The following is a 16,994-nucleotide window of genomic DNA, read 5'->3' as shown; positions in this document are numbered from 1 at the left end:
CTTGTATTCTGCAACCTTGCTGAATTAATTTATTAGTTGTAATAGTTTTTTAATGGATTCCCCGGGATATTCTATATACATAATAATGTCACGCACAAATAATTTTACTTCTTCCTTTGCATTCTGGATGCCCTTTATTTCTTTACCTTACCTCATTACACTAGCTAAAACTTCCAGGATAGTGTTGAGTAGAAGTGACAAGAGTGGACATCCTTGTCCTATTCTTGATTTCAGAGGGAAAGCATTCAGTCCTTCATCACTGAATGTGTTAGCTATGAGTTTTGTAGATGCCTTTGATCAGATTGAGGAAGTGCCCTTCTATTCCTAATTGAAGTGGTTTTATCATGACTTTTGGATTTTGTCAAATGCTCCTTCTGCATCTGTTGAGATGATCCTGTGGTTCTTGTCCATTACCATAGTGATATGGTATATCACACTCATTGATTTTTGTATGTTGAAACAATCTTGCATTCCTGGGGAAATCGCACTTGGTCATGAGGTCTAATCCTTTTTATATGTTGCTAGATTTTCATCTGTATTCAGAAGAGATATTGGCCTATCATTTTCTTTTTTTGTGATGTCCTTGTCTGGTTTTGGTATCAGGGAAGTACTGGCTCCATAGAATAAATTGGGAAGTGTTCCCTCCTCTTCTCCTTTTTTGGAAGAGTTTGTGAAAAATTAATATTTGGTAGGATTCATCAGCAAAGCCATCTGAGCTCGGGCTTTTCTTTGTGAAAGTTGTTTTATTTACTAATTCAATCTCTTTACTTACTGTAGATCTTTTCAGATTTTCTAGTTCTTCTTGAGTCTGTTTCGGTAAGCTTATGTTTTTTGTTTTTGCTTTTAGGAATTTGTCCATTTCACCAAAGTTATCTAATTGGTTGGCATGTAATTGTTTGTAATATTCCATATAATCCTTTATATTCCTGTGAGATTCACAATCATGTCCCCTCTTTCATTCCTGATTTCAGAGCTTTGAGTCTCCTCTCTCTTTTCTTGGTTTGTCAATTTTGTTCTTTTCAAAAATCCAACTTTTGATTTTGTTGATTTTCTGTTATTTTTCTCTTCTTTGTTTCATCAATTCCCACTCTATTCATTATCATTTCTTTCCTTCTGCTTGCTTTAGATTTAATTTGCTCTCCTTTTTCTCAGTGCTTAAGGTGGAAGGTTAGGTCATTGGTATGAGATCTTTTATCTCTTTTAATATAGGCATTTGCAGCTGTAAATTTTCCTTTAAGCACTTCTTTTGCAGCATCCCTGAAGTTTTGGTATGTTGTGCATTCATTTTCATTCATCTTAAAGTATTTTCTATTATCACTTGTGGTGTCTCATTTGACTCACTGGTTATTTAGGAGTGTGGTGTTTAAGTCCCATGTATTTGTGAATTTCCCACATTTCCTTCTGTTATTGATTTCTACTTTCATTCCATTGTGGTTGGAAAACACACTTTGTATTATTCAATCTTTTAAAATTTATTGAGGCTTGTTTTATACATAGCATATGGCTATCCTGGAAAATGTTCAATATGTGCTTGGAAAGAATGTGTGTTCTGTTGTTGTTGGGTGAAGTGTTCTGTAGATGTCTGTGGCCTTGTTGGTTGAAAGTATTGTTCAACTCTTCCATTTCCTAGTTGATCTTCTGCCTAGTTATTCTATCTACTGAAACTTTGCAGCTATTATTGTTGAATTGTCTTCTTCTCACTTCAATTCTTTTGTTTCATTTACTTTGTATTAGATTTATTTACCTCGTGATTTTGTTGTACATGACTGTATGCTTGTAATTGTCATAATATCCTGATATAGTGACCCTTATATCATTATAAAATGTTCTTCTTTATCTGTAGTACCTTTTTTTTTTTGTTTTGTTTTAAGGTCTAATTTATCTGATATTAGAATGGCTACTCAGGCTGCTTATAGTACATGGTATATATGTTTTCATCCCATTTGCTTTTAACCTGTATGTATTTTTGGATCTTAAAAGTGTCTCCTACAGGGAGCACTTTGTTGAATCTCTGCCTTTTGAGTGGATTGCTTAATGTTATAATTGACATGTCTGGATTTATCTTTTCCATTTTACTTTTTGTTTTTATATGTCTTATATTGTTTTTGTCTCGTCTTTACTGGTTTTTTTATTCAGTGAACGTTTTCTAGTGTAACATTTTAATTTCCTTAATAATTTTCTTACTATATTTTTAATTGCTTTCTTAATGGTCGCTCTAGGGCTTACAATGTACATCTTAACTCTACTCCAGAATCTTCTCCAGAATTATACTACCTAATTGAAGTGACATATAGAAACATTACTCCTATATATACTCTTTTTCCTCTTTCCTTTTTTTGTTGTTATATTTGTTATCCATACACCTACCTGTGTAACAAACCACAATACATTTTTATAGTGTTACTTTATAGAATTTTATATCTTTTACAGATAAGAAATAAGAGAACTTATATTTCATTGTTTTTTACATGAGCCTTTTTATTTAGCATTTCTGGTTTTCTTCATTTCTTCCTGTGGTTCTGAGTTATTAGCTGCTGTCATTTAATTACTGCAAAACAGCTTTGCTTCCATCTGCTTTATTTGTGGCATTTTTATCAAATATACTACATTTCTATATTATACTGGTCAGTAGTATAATTACATACATATTGGTTTATACAATTGCTTTTTAAACAAGAGAATAAAGAAAAAGAAATATGCAACTATAGTGTCTTTTATAATTACTACAATCAACTCTACTAGTACACTTTGGTTGTTTTGTATTGTCTGATGTCACTTGACTTCAGCCTGAAAAACTTCCTTTAGTATGTCTAATAATAACTAGCATGTCTGCTAATAACAAATCCTCTCAGTTTTGTTTATCTGGGAATGTCTTTATTTTGCATTCATTCTTGAAAGATTGATTTCCTAGGAAATTATTGTTTTACAGTTTTTATTTTTCAGCACTTTAAACATGCCATCCTACTGTCCTCTGGCTTCTAGAACTCAGCTATTTATCTTACTGGGATTCCCACGTATGTGGTCATTTTTCTCTTGATGCTTTCAGATTTTTTTTTTTTTTTTTTGACTTTCAGCGTCTTTACTGTGACATATCTGGATGTAGATCTCTTTGTGTCTACTAAACTTGGAGTCTATTGAGCTTCTTAATTGTGTAGATTAATGCATTTCATGAAATTTAGACGGTTTTCAGCCATTATTTCTTCAAATATATTCTCTGCTCTATTTGGTACTTCCATCATGCATATGTTGGTGCACTTAATGGCGTCCCTTTATTTCTCTGAGGCTTTATTCATTTTTTCTTCATTCTTTTTTCTATTTTTCAGATTGTTTAATCACTATTGATATCTTTTCAAGTTTGCTGATTCTTCTGCCAGCTCAAATCTACTGGTCAATCTGCTCTAGTGAATTTATTATTTTGGTTATTGTACTTTTCAACTCCTGAAATTGTCCTTTGGCTCTTTTTATGAATATAATTTTTATTTCTTTATTGACAGTCTCTATTTGATGAGACATTATTATCATACCTTCCTTTACTTTTTTAAACACAGTTTTCTGTAGTTCTTTGGGCATATTTATAATAGGTACTTTGAAGTCTTTATCTGCTTAGCCTGACATCTGAAACCTCTCAAAGGCAGTTTCTGTTGCCTTTTCCCCTGTATATGAGTCATCCTTTCCAGTTTCTTTGCATGTTTCACAATTTTTTGTTGAAAACCGGGCATTTTAGATAAGATATTTTAGCAACTGTGGATACTAAGTTTCCCCTTCCCTCTAGGACTTGCTGTTTGCTTGCTTATTTATTTGTTTAGCTCTTTGGCTGGGCTATTTCAGGGACATCTATTTCCCCTGTGGTGTGCAGCCTTTAATGTCACTCCTCAGAGAGCTCAGCCTTGGACATGTACACTGTCACCCCGATCCTCCTGGAATGACAGTGTTTTCAGTTGGTCTGTCTTTGATGAAGTTTCTAGATGGTCTGCCTCTACTGATATCACACTCAGCTCTTAGCCTCCACTAATTAGTATATGATCACTCTGTTCTTTCAATAACATCCTGGAGGCATAAATTACTACATGGTCTGATCCAATTAAACTCAGGCCCCTTGGCCAGGGTAGTCTTATAGGTCAGTCTTTGAGGTCAGGTCAGACTTCCAGAGGAGCCCTTCTTGGCTGTCTCTTTCCCTGCTTTTCTCTGTTAAACTGAGCTTTGACCTACCATTTGGCTTGTTGCTCTCATCCAGTTACCCCCCATCCTCCTCTTAACTGCACACCACTAAAATCTTATTTTCAATGCACCCTTTAGGCTTAAATTTCCCCATGTTTGGTCCCAAATAAGCTCAGTCTCCTTAGGAAAAGCTATGGAACTTTCTGTTCTTACAGCTTGATTTTCCCCCAAGGAAGAACCTTTGCACCAATTCTGTGGATTGAGTGGGTAGAACCCACTTTGCAGAGTAACATCCCCAGTCTATAAGCAGAATGCTGGGTAATGGCAACATCCCCTGGTCTTCTTGGCTTGCCTTGCTCAGCATGGAACTTCTGTCCTACCAGTGATTTTGAGTGAGACTGATTTAGGCCTTGTGTTCTTGGCCTGCCATGCCTGGGGCAGATCTTCTGATCTATGAGTAGGGACTGAGTGGTGGAAGGGAGCTTCAGACTCTCTGCCATTCTTGCCTCTAAGACAGCTTCAGCAACACAGAGCTGGGTGAGATGAGGAGTGCTGGTGTCCCCTGCCCCCCGCTGCCCCCCACACACCCTAGGAGGAAGCTTAGCCCTAGCAGAGAGCTGGGGGAAATATAGTCCTGTGTTCGTAGCTGCACCCACGAAGAGTAGAACTATCATCTTGCTGAGGTGGGGGAAGAGAGGACAGGTCATGGTTCAGATGTCACAGATGCTTACTGTTCTTACCTAGATTTCATAGATTTTCCTGAATAAATGTTTCTCCATTTTTTTTGTATAGCCTTAGGACAATTTCAAGAGACTTGAAATGGTTTTGTATTTTATATTTTTTTATATTTGAAATTAAACATTTTATTTTGAGGTAACTGTTGACTGACATGTAGTTCTAAGAAATAATACAGAGATCCCATGTACCCAGTTTCCCCAAATGGTAACATCTTACATGATTATAGTATAATATCGCAACTAGGATATTGACATGTCTACATCAATATACCGAACATTTTTATCACCACAAGAACTTTATTTTTTAAAATTTAATTTAATTTAATTTTTGGCTGTGTTGGGTCTTCGTTGCTGTGTGCAGGCTTTCTCTAGTTGCGGCAAGTGGGGGCTACTCTTCATTGCGTTGCACGGGCTTCTCATTGTGGTGGCTTCTCTTGTTGCGGAGCACAGGCTCTAGGCACACAGGCTTCAGTAATTATGGCATGCAGCTCAGTAGTTGTGGCTCGCAGGCTCTAGAGCACAGGCTCAGTAGTTGTGGCACATGGGCTTAGTTGCTCCACGGCATGTGCGATCATCCCGGACGAGGGATCGAACCCGTGTCCCCTGCACTGGCAGGTGGATTCTTAACCACTGCTCCATCAGGGAAGCCCCACAAGAACTTTTATAATGACAACTACTTCCCTCCTACCACCAGCCTCACCTTATCCCCTAGCAACCACTAATCTAGGCTTCATTTCCATAATTTTTGTCTTTTCAAAGATGTTATATAGGTGGAATCATACTAGTACGTATGTCTAGAACTTCTAGCATTATTTTGAAGAGTGGTGATAGTGGACATGCTTTAATTGCTTCTGATCTTAGGGGGAAAGCATTCAGTCTTTCACCATTAACTCTAATGCTAGCTATAGATTTTTGGTAAGTGTTCTTTATCAAGTTGAGGAAGTTCCTCTCTATTCCTATTTTTCTCTATTGTTTCACTGAAGAAAGAGTCCACAGGTCTCCTCAAAAGCCATTCCAAATGTGCTCCCTCTATTGGCTATATTTTTTAAGGTACATAGCTTTGCAGAGGAATCTCAGGTTCTCATTCAATCTTTGAGCCTGGTTAGCTCTATTCATGTCCATTCTTCTCCTTCCCTGCTTCACTCATGTTGGCCTACCAGATGGTTGGTTTCCCTCCAAAATGGTGACTCTCTGACCTACATCTTTTATTTAGTTCTCTTCCCAGGACTGTGCTTTTCCTGATGAACTCCCCCTTCTGAAGTCTTACACTGTGTCTCTTTGAACACTTGTTCTAAGGTCAAGGATATGTAATCTAAATCTTTTAGCACTTTAAACAATCTTTTCTTTCACATATGGATATTTAAAATAACTTTTCCATTTTGACCCTTTTAAATGGAGACTATTCAGTCTCCAATGACCAACCCACGTCAAGACTGGTCAACTTTGTCCAACAATCCATATTCCTTCTAATAAATGCCTTCTGGTCATATACTTGATATGATTAGAAAGAAGTAAGTTGAGGATGCCACCTAGAGATGTGAAGCGTGTGCTACAAGGTACCATTACCTCGGAAAGGTCATGAAATGCTGGGAATCTGGTCCTTTTCATTACATGTTGAATTGAATAAATCTGGTCAATGAGACATCAACAAAGTTCACAGGAGACTGATATACAAATAAGTAATATAACTGTCAAGTGGAATCAAAACTTTTATCTCATTAGTAAACTTTCCTTGTAGAAAATACCTTAACAGCAAATTATTATAAACAGTATATTTCTCAATGAGCATGAAATCAGAATAAGAGATCTTAGAACAATCAAGTTTTTAAATGATAAAACAAATATTTTCATTAATTTCTAACTCCATTACTCCAATTTTTATGTAACGCCATTTTTCCCTACAATATCTTGAGAAAGTTACATAGTTATAAACTGGGTAACCCCAGTTTACAGTTGGAGAAACAGACACTCTGTGTCAACAACCTGTACAAGATCCTTGAGGAAGTCAGAGGTAGCCCCAGTGTAGTAATAAAATGCTCCTCTCTGCTAGTCAAGGTGAGATGGCTCCCCCACTTAGGTGGCATTTCTGGAATGCAAAGCTCTATTTCCAAAATTAGATGTTATTGGGCATAGGTATGTGCTGTCAAAAAAAGGTATGCCCATTTTTTTCAGTCTGTATTCAAGTGCCTGAGGTTACTGTTACCAAAAATACAAACTGCCCAGTATTCTTGAAGCTATTCTGTCAAATATATAAACCAGATTCTGTGTTAAGTTATACAAGATTTGCATGAATACTCTCCAGATATTTAATGTCACAGAAAGAACTTATTCTGTTGTTTGGGATTCCTCAAAACCATATCCTCTGTGTTTGCATATGACAGGACACCCCGGGACATGAATGCTAAAAAGAGAATGGACACATATGGCACTCTCTAGGGAAAATAAACTTTGCCACATTGTAATATAAGATGAAGTTAAGGAGTGTGATGTGACTTTAGAATATATATATATATACATATGTATATATATATGTATATATATGTATATATATATATATATATATATATATATATATATATATATCAAAAGTGAAGTAAAATTTTTGGTACTTTTCACAGAGCCATGAAAAAAAAAATCACAATGTGTATCTCTTTAGCTGTTTCGTAATTAATATTGATTACATGAGAGCAAGAGAAATAACCAATGCCAGAGGATCATGGCCAGCATCCATTTTGAGTATTCAGAGCCAGTTTTTAAATATTTTGAAAGTGTATTCTTTATTATCAGAGTGTAGAGTTTGATATATATGCATAAGATCTACCCTTTTATTTATATTGTTTAGATCATCTCTCTCCTTATTTTTGCCTGCTTGATCTATTTTGTTATTAAAAGTGGTATATTAAAATTTCCTATTATTAGGGTGTTTCTACCTATGTCCCCTTTCATCTCCTGTAGTTTTGTTTCACAAAAGTTGCTGTGTTATTTGATGCATAATACTCACATGTTATGTCTTCATTGTGGATTATGGTTTTTAGCACTTCTTTGTCATGTTTTCCTGATTTCGTACTTGAATTCTACTCTACCTTATCAGGATTTGCTACCCCTGTTCTCTTTTTATGTCCATTTTCCTGGTATACTCTTGCACATGCTTTTAATTTTGGCCTTTATGAGTCACTTTAAGTGTGTCTCTTACATATAGCATGTACTTGGGTTTTGTTTGCAAGTCAATTGGAAATTTTTTTCTTTAAATAGGTGTTATATTCATTCACATCTTAAGTTAAAAAAAACAATAAAATTGCCTTTATTAGTATACAGTTTTAACATACATACAGATTCATGTTACTATTACCATGATCTGAATAAAGAACAGCTCCCTCACACTTCCTCCATGGAGTCAATTCCTCCCTCCCACCTAACTCCTGGGACACACTGATCTTTTTTCTGTTGCTTTAGTTTTGCATTTTCTGGGATGACATAGAAATGTGGTATAAATGGAATCACACAATATGTAACCTTTTGAGATTGACTTCCTTCACTCAACATAATGCCTTTGAGGTCCATCTGTGTTTTTGCATGTGTCAATAATTTGTTCTTCCTTATTGCTGAGCATTATTCCATCAAATGGATGTCATACAGTTGTCCTACAGTTTGTTCATTTGTTGGAAGAAAATGAGTTGTTTATAGTTTTTGGAGATTATGAATAGAGCTGAGATGCACATTTGCGTACAGGTTTTTGTGTGAATGTACATTTTCATTTCTCTGGGATAAATGCCTATGAGATTGTAGGGTCACATGATATGTGTATGTTTAACTTTATAGGAAACTGCTAAACTGTTTGATAGAGTGGCTGTACCGTTTTTTATTCCCACCAGCAAAGATTAAATTTCTAGTTGATTAGCTTCCTTGTCAGCACTTAGTATTGTCAAGTTTTTTGTTTGTTTTCCCATCTTCTGTGGTAGCTCAATGTAGTTTTAATTTACATTTCACTAATGGATAATAATGTTAAGCATCTTTCATGTGCTTATTTGCCATCTGTATATACTGTTTGGTGAAGTGTATGCCCAAGTCTTTTGCTCATTTTTAAAATTAAGTTGTTTGTTTCCTTATTGTTCCTTACTGTTTAGTTTTGAGAGTTCTTTATATAGTCTGGATACAAGTCTTTTGCTGTATATAACATTTCCAAGTCTTTTTCTCCTGGTCTGGACCTTATCTTTTCTTTCTCTTAATTGTCTTACACAGAGTGGAAGTTTTAAATTTTAATGAAGTCAAATTTATCATTTTTTTTCCTTTGTGGGTTGTACATTTAGTGTCATATTTAAGAACCTTTGACTTACTCCAGGTTACAAAGATTTTCTTCTATGTGTTCTTAAATTTTTTTTTATAGTTCTACGCTTTACATCTAGACCTATGACTGATTTTGAACTAATTTTTTATGAAGTCGGAAAGGTTTTGCCTATAGACATCCAGTTGTCCTAACACCATTTGTTGAAACGACAGTGCTTTCTCCAGTAAATTGCATTTCCGCCTTTGTCAAAAATCAATTGGAGGGGACTTTTCTGGTGGTCCAGTGGTTAAGAATCTACACTTCCAATGCAGGGGCATGGTTTCAATTCCTGGTCGGGGAACTAAGATCCCATATGCCGCGTGGTGAGGCCAAAAAAAAAAAAATATATATATATTGCACATATTTATGTGGGTCTATTTCTGACTCTGTCTTCTGTTCTATTGATCTACATGTCTCTCTCTTCACCAACACAGCACTATCTTGGTTATGATAGCTTTATTATAATAAGTGTTAAAACAAGGTAGTGTGGGTCCTTCAAATTTATTTTTTTTCAAACTTGTTTTAATTATTTTAATTTCTTTGTCTTTTGATATAAATTTTAGAATCAGTTCTCTTATTGGAATTGCATTAGATCTATAGATCCCATTCATAATAAAATATGTGGAACAAACTTTAAAATTGTAAAACCTAATGATATAATGGGCACATATGAACCAACCAGTCAATCAAAGAAGTGGAACATTAAAACTTGCATCTATTTCTGTGCTTTCCCTCTGTCTTGTATCCATAACTACTTTTTCCTTTGATGAAGCTAATTACTCAAGGGCAAACATTCGAATTTGTTGAATTCTTAGGTCTTCTGAATCACTTTACCTTCCACTTGTGATTTGGCTGTTAGAATTTCACTTCTTATGATGGCCTCTTCTAAAAAATGTCGAGAGTACAAGGGGAGATACACTTCATACTACTTCAAAAAACCATATTTTTTAGTTTCTACTATGTTGAACTAATTTTTCAAGTTAAACATTAGGTTTAAAGAGGTTTAAATTTTAATCTTAAATAAAGTAATGGAATTGAAATAAATAATTAATACAATTATTCAGTCATTTATTACTTCTAAAGTTCCATAGGAATGTACCAGTACCTTTCTTATGGCACCTATAATTCTCTACATTGCATCACACTTATTTATGTGTATATCAGATTTAGTTTCCTCCATTTTATTAAAATATAATTGTCATTAAACATTGTATTAAAGGTGTACAACATAATTATTTGACTATGTATATATTGAAAAGTTATCACCACAATGGTTTTAGTTAACATCCATCACCTCACATAGTTACAATTTTTTCTTTCTTGTGATGAGAACTTTTAAGATCTATTCTCTTAGCAACTTTCAAATATACAATACAGTATACTTAACTATAGTTACCATATTGCACATTAATCCCCAGATTTATTTATCTTGTAACACCCTCACCCATTTCCCCCTCCAACTCCTACCTCTGGCAACCACCAATCTGTGCTTCACTTCTCAAACCTGGAGCAAGACCTCTCTCTGTATTGCAGTAGTGCTTCATACCAAGTCTGCCACTCAGTTAATTTCGAACAAATGAGTGAAGTGTATTTTTACCTCTGTCAATATCATCCCAGATCTCAGTTGAATTGTTTTGCCATTTCTTTGAGATTGTATTATGTAGCTTTTGAACAAGGACTAAAGATGTAAGCAAAGCTCATGAAAATTAGTCTGGAGAAATGAAGCAGCAGATATTTCTAGACCCAACTCATTGTTAATGACCACCTAAGTCTCTCAGTACTGTAGTCAGTTGGATTTTTGTCTTTCCTTTCCAGTTGAATGCTTCCAAGCAACCTTGAGCAGGGAGGTAAAGAATAAATGGAAGTGTAGACAATTAGGTTGTGAAAACATTGCATTCCCCCAACTGGGGCACTCAATAAGTGGCTAGTCACAGGAAACCTACACCACAGAATATAGTTCCATTTCTTTTATTTGGTGAGAAGCCTATTTATGAGTTAATGTGGGATGAAGGTATTCAGTGCAAAACCTGTATCAGATGACTAAGTATTAACCAGTAGAATATATCCTTAGAATTACTCCTTCTCATTCAAATATTTACTACTATAAAATTCTGGGCTTCCCTGGTGGCTCAATGGTTGAGAATCTGCCTGCCAATGCGGGGGACACGGGTTCGAGCCCTGGTCTGGGAGGATCCCACATGCCGCGGAGCAGCTGGGCCCGTGAGCCACAATTACTGAGCCTGCGCGTCTGGAGCCTGTGCTCCACAACAAGAGAGGCCAAGATAGTGAGAGGCCCGCGCACCGCGATGAAGAGTGGCCCCCGCTTGCCACAACTAGAGAAAGCCCTGGCACAGAAACGAAGACCCAACACAGTCATAAATAAATAAAATAAATAAAGCATGACACAAATTAAGCAATGTGAATACCATCAAGCTTTAAAAAAAAAAAAAATTCTGATGTGTCTAACATTAGTGTCTTCATTATCACGAGCATGAAGGGTTTAGCTGTATTTGTGTATTAACTTTTACAATGTTAAAATTAATATTTATAATGTTGCACTTAATTCACCCATTTAAAAACATTTACTGAGTGCCTAGGCCTTCTTTTGGACTCTAGGAATACAACAGTGAAGCAAACATACAGGTCATATTCTAAATTTCATAACCAAATGATGTCTATAGCAATTAATTTTCTTTGAAATTTATCTAAAACAAATTATTTCTGTTTTGGGGAAAATTCTCCATATATTATCATTGTATTATAAATGTATTTGAATCTCTATTTTGATTTTAAATAAGAAGTATATAAGATTGCTAAGAAATCTAACTTAATAAACTAAACTGACACATAATTTTTTAGCAGTTGTAATAATTCATATTATAAATATATTTGAAATCTACTTAGCCTTTGCTTTCATGACAAGATAATATTTTCATTGACATAACATAATCTTTAATGTTTTATCACAGTCTTGCTCAAGATTCCTGAGTCTTAGGCCATAGGATATTGTGATGTGATCTAAGATTGTCCTAATATCACTCTAAATCTGTATGTATATTAAATATTGGCAGTAGGTTTAATTAGCTTTCATTAAGTACTTCAGCTTTTCAGTGTATAATTCTGTACTGCAAGATCATATACATGTGCCACAAATTTTACCAATTTTAGTCAGGCACTTTCTTAATTAACAGATATTTAAAGTTGATTTTTTAAAGAATAAATTTATTTATTTAATTTATTTATTTTTGGCTGTGTTGGGTCTTCGTTGCTGCATACGGTCTTCTCATTGTAGTGGCTTCTCTTGCTGCAGTGCACGGGCTCTAGGCATGCGGGCTCAGTAGTTGTGGCACACGGGCTTAGTTGCTCCGCAGCATGTGGGATCTTCCTGGACCAGGGATTGAACCCGTGTCCCCTGCATTGGCAGGCGGATTCTCAACCACTGCGCCACCAGGGAAGCCCTAAAGTTTAATTTTTAGCAGAGATAGTCTGGACTATTTTGACATGAAACTGGTTCTTGTGTCTTGAAAATAATTAGATCATAAAGCCACTAGGGGGCTCACATACCATGTGTATAAATCACGTGGCATCAGACGTCCACATAAGTACTTCTGGGTACTTAAAAGCACATGATAACTGGGGCAATAATATCACATTCAGTAGTTTTGTGTGGTAGGTTAAAAAGTAACATTCTTAACACAAAAGGTAAGGGCACAGTAACAGAAGATTCTAGGAAATACATTAAACAGGTGTAACTTAGGGAAATTAGCAATGAGGGGTCAAAAATTGAAACTGGAGAAATGTTAAGTCTGGTTGGTATCAATCCCTGTGAACACCCCTTCTGACTGGACTTGCTGTTGCTACAGGAGCATAAGCTCTAACTGTCAACCCTAGAGTCCTAGTGTTGGACAGAATTACTTTTGCACAAATAACATTATCTGGTATTATTTCAGTTGTCTCTTGTAATTGAGAAGACTTATTTGTAATCAATTTAAAAAGTCTTTAGCCTGTTCATTTTCTTTAGTGTAAGATTGTATCAATATTCTTTCATTTTCTAAAGAAAGAATCTTGAAAATCAATTCGAATCCTTTCTTATATAATTCCAATTCAGGTGTTTCCAGCCAAGTGCATGCTTAAATATTTTATGAATTCTATCTATTTTTATTTTGTTTTGTTTTCAATCCAGGGACAATTCAGCATTAATTTGGCTGGAACTGGGATGAAGATATCCAGTACAGCAAAGTGGCTTGCTCAGGGCAGTTATGCCTCTGTCATCATTCACAGATCACAAGTAAGTCCTGCTGGACCAAAAAACCTGTCTGAAATACTTCTGTGCTGTAAACTAGCATTAAAGGTCCTCTACTTTAAATTTAGAGTTATATGAAGTTAATGACTAATGCGTTATTGCATATGATGGGCTATATTACATATAATGAAATATAACATTAATTTATGAAATTATGGAATTGGGTTCATTTTTATTCATGTGCTTATGCAGGTTTTATATACATACACATTCATGTTTAGCCTATAGATATCTGAACATGAAATCAAATGCCAGAGCATATAGATTGAAGTAGCTCAAGTTTGGGGTTGATGGCTTGAAATGCAGGTACTTCAAAAAGAGGTAGTGCTTTTAGCTATACTCTAATTATTAAAGGTTTGTAGGTTTTAATATTTCAAAGTGAGAGGTAACTTTTTGGTTTATTTACCTCACTACTTTGATTTAGTGATAGAGCTGAGGTTGGAGCCATTTGTCATTTAACAAATATCCTTCATAGGTTCTTCAAGAATTAGGAACATTTTTTATGGCTGTATGCATATTTTCCTCTGTCTACCTTTATCTAGAGAACATTGGTATTTGGTTTTTACCTATAGCATATGTATTATCTAAAGTAGAATCCATTTAATTTTGATGCTGGTATGGTGTACTAGCACATACTCTTTATGAGATGTCTCCTAGTACTTGGAGTTACCACGTCTTAGATAGCATGATTCTATCTGTAGTAAATCAGGATCTACATTATAAGTGTCCTCACCTATATTGCACATAAATCAGCACCATCAACAACCCCCTGCCCACTCTAAGGTTTTATAATTTTTCTTTCTTTTGATAAAAGTGACTTCTGTTACACTCCTATTTATATGAATACTACTTGTAAATGAAATTCAATTTTCTAATAATCAGAGACTAAAACATTATATTTCTGAATATTATGCAATTGTGTTTCAATTTACAATTAAAGAATTTAAATTTTTATTATTTCTATCATATGGGCAAGCAGTAGGCTTTTTAAAAATGGCTATTTCTAAATATTTATTTGGCAAATTTTGGTCTAATCCCTCTTGGTAGAAGAATGGAAATAAATAATTACCTAGTTAAAGTATATTCTGAGCAAGTAGAAAATTTAGAGAGTGCAATGAGATATTCTGATTTTATCCAGCTTTTAGGTATCCTTTGGTTAAATGAGATCTGGCTGAGGGCAGCAGTAAAAATGAATATTTAGTACAGTCATTCCTTTTGCTTCTATTTAAGTTCTATTCTAAAGATTATTTGTTTATTTAATTGAGAATTTCTCCCTCAATCAAAAATTTTGCACATGAAGGTATTTCCTGAGATCTGTTGCCTGGTGTGAAACTGAGACTTGTGAAACCCGAATGTACTTATGGAAATGCACGCATATTTTCATTTCCCAGTAAATTTAAGCAAGATTAAGGGTTTACTTATACAATCCGTTTGCGAACAGGAATGTATATAAATTGGAATTTTTACTGCCATTCCTTTCTCTGTTTACTCAGACTCTCTAGAGTTTAGAAAGCTTCTGAAAGGAGAGGCAACTTCAAAAGCCCCTGATCTCAAAACATTCTTCATCCTCAAAAGTTCCAGGAACCCAAAGTTTCCTTCTCTACTCTCCCTCCTTAGATTAAAAAAACAAAAACAAAGCAAAACTTACCTTTTCTAGAAACTACAGGAGTTCAAGCTATTTTTGCTTTATCCTATTAAAATGCCTTTTGACTTTTGGACCTAAAGATGGAAGACAGTTTGGAAAGAAAATCTAGCATGTCCTGACCACCTCCTTCACCAGCCTCTGCCCACCCATTCCTCAATGAGCAGCTCTGATTTCCTAAAAAAAGAAGAATCTCCCTTTTTAGTCCTTGTCTAATTATAATTCCTGCTTTCAGTCCAGTTTTATTACCCGCCCCCCCATTTTATCACCTTCTAAATATTTTCTTCAGGCTGTGTTTCTAATGCTTCCAGGAGATATTTGAGGTTAATATGGCTTGGATTCAGTTAAGGTCAAGTTTGCATAATATCTTTCTTTTATTTAGTCTGTGAGAATCTTATATAAAATCATAGCAATGCTAGACAACAGATTGGGAGAGGTTTTAATAAACTCACTGAAGCAAATAGATATCTTGTTGAAAAATAAGTGGGTTGAGATGAATTGTCTAAATTAGAGTGTGGTTTATAATCATTAAGTAGATAATATGAATCTCACATTATCTAATTCCCATGACCACAAATTTCAACTAATCCTGAAATGGCATGATCTTTGACCTCAAGTGTAATTGTTGTATGAAACCTTGGCTAATTATTTCAACCTCATGATTCAAAGCATTTGCTTTTTCTGCCTTGTGCACGCAGATACTAGCTTGTAACAGATTCTCCTGTATCTCTGCCTCTTCCTATTTTCAGGATGGAACCAAAGTCTACGGTAGATGTGGAGGGTTCTGTGGAAAGTGTATTCCTCACATGACTACTGGTCTCCCAATTCAAGTAATATGAACATTCAGAAGTGGGAAGTGTGTCCCAAAGAGGAGACATTTTCTGGAACCTGCAAATAGCTGGTGCTTGTTTCTTTACTCTTCCCTTCCTGAGATTTCCATGTCTAAAATGTCTGTGCCTTTTTTTCAGGGCGCTCATCAGGGAGTCACGTCACTGCTTAATTTTTCAAGGCCTTCAAAATAAACTGAACGATATGTGATTCTAATCTGGATCCTTAAAAGGATATAGTAATTTATGGTAGGGTATACAGGGATGCTTGAATTATACCAAGATAATATTGCTGTTAACAGCTTGGACTGGACCACAATTACGTTATGCCTATAAACACACATGTAAATCTCTGCTCTGGTATCCTACTGTACAATGAATGTTTATTCTACTTGTTAAAATGGAGCAAGTAAAAATTAGGAAAATGAACTTATTTAAAACTGCCATAAACATATTGAATCTGTCAGGTGAATAGCAAATCAATAGTCACATCAAAAAGTACATAGCCATTATACTTTCTACTGATACAGCTTAGATACCTTGTTTTATGTTTCCTTTAATTTTTAATTGTGCATTATGGTGCTTGAAAAAAATCATCCTAAATTATGGTATAATTTTGTATTTAAAATATATGCTTTGGTTAAATACTAAATATGAAATTTTGTGGGAATAATACAGAAGAAGATATGATATAGTAGAATTTGACTTAAAACACCTTCCTCTAATTTGATTGTACTTATAAGAGCAATACATTGTTTTTATAATGTTTATATTCTATCATGTCTTTATAGATCTTATATATGTATATGTCTACTCTTAAAAAATTAATTTTCTCACAGTTAAGTACTGTATTTTACTAATCAAGTAGAAAAGTAAGAATTATTGACATGTTGAAGATACTGTTTTGGTAAACATAAAATTATGTTTACATTTGCAAAATTTTTATTAGAGATGTTCAAGTTATTTCATATCTGAGGTGTCTCAAAGCCAGAACATAAAAGAT

General features: G+C 34.8%; 1 protein-coding gene across 4 annotated transcripts in view; it reads left to right on the top strand.

The window, feature by feature from the left end:
* Window positions 1-16,558, top strand: part of ADAMTS20 (ADAM metallopeptidase with thrombospondin type 1 motif 20) — a 194,526-nt gene extending 177,968 nt beyond the window's left edge. For 3 of the 4 annotated variants that reach the window (XM_068561131.1, XM_068561132.1, XM_068561129.1), the window contains 3 exons: window positions 13,403-13,507; window positions 15,914-15,994; window positions 16,133-16,558. In XM_068561131.1, the coding sequence (XP_068417232.1) occupies window positions 13,403-13,507; window positions 15,914-15,994; window positions 16,133-16,186 (240 nt within the window). In that variant the 3' untranslated portion in view covers window positions 16,187-16,558. Of the gene's footprint in view, window positions 1-13,402; window positions 13,508-15,913 lie in introns of all 4 variants that reach the window. The other variant, XM_068561130.1, reaches the window with a different exon arrangement.
* The last annotated feature ends 436 nt before the right edge of the window (window positions 16,559-16,994 follow it).

This window comes from Eschrichtius robustus, chromosome 13 (assembly GCF_028021215.1).
Source record: "Eschrichtius robustus isolate mEscRob2 chromosome 13, mEscRob2.pri, whole genome shotgun sequence".
Classification (NCBI taxonomy): Eukaryota; Metazoa; Chordata; class Mammalia; order Artiodactyla; family Eschrichtiidae; genus Eschrichtius; species Eschrichtius robustus.
Note: the sequence above shows the minus strand (reverse complement) of the source record. Positions and strands in the feature narration are given on the sequence as shown.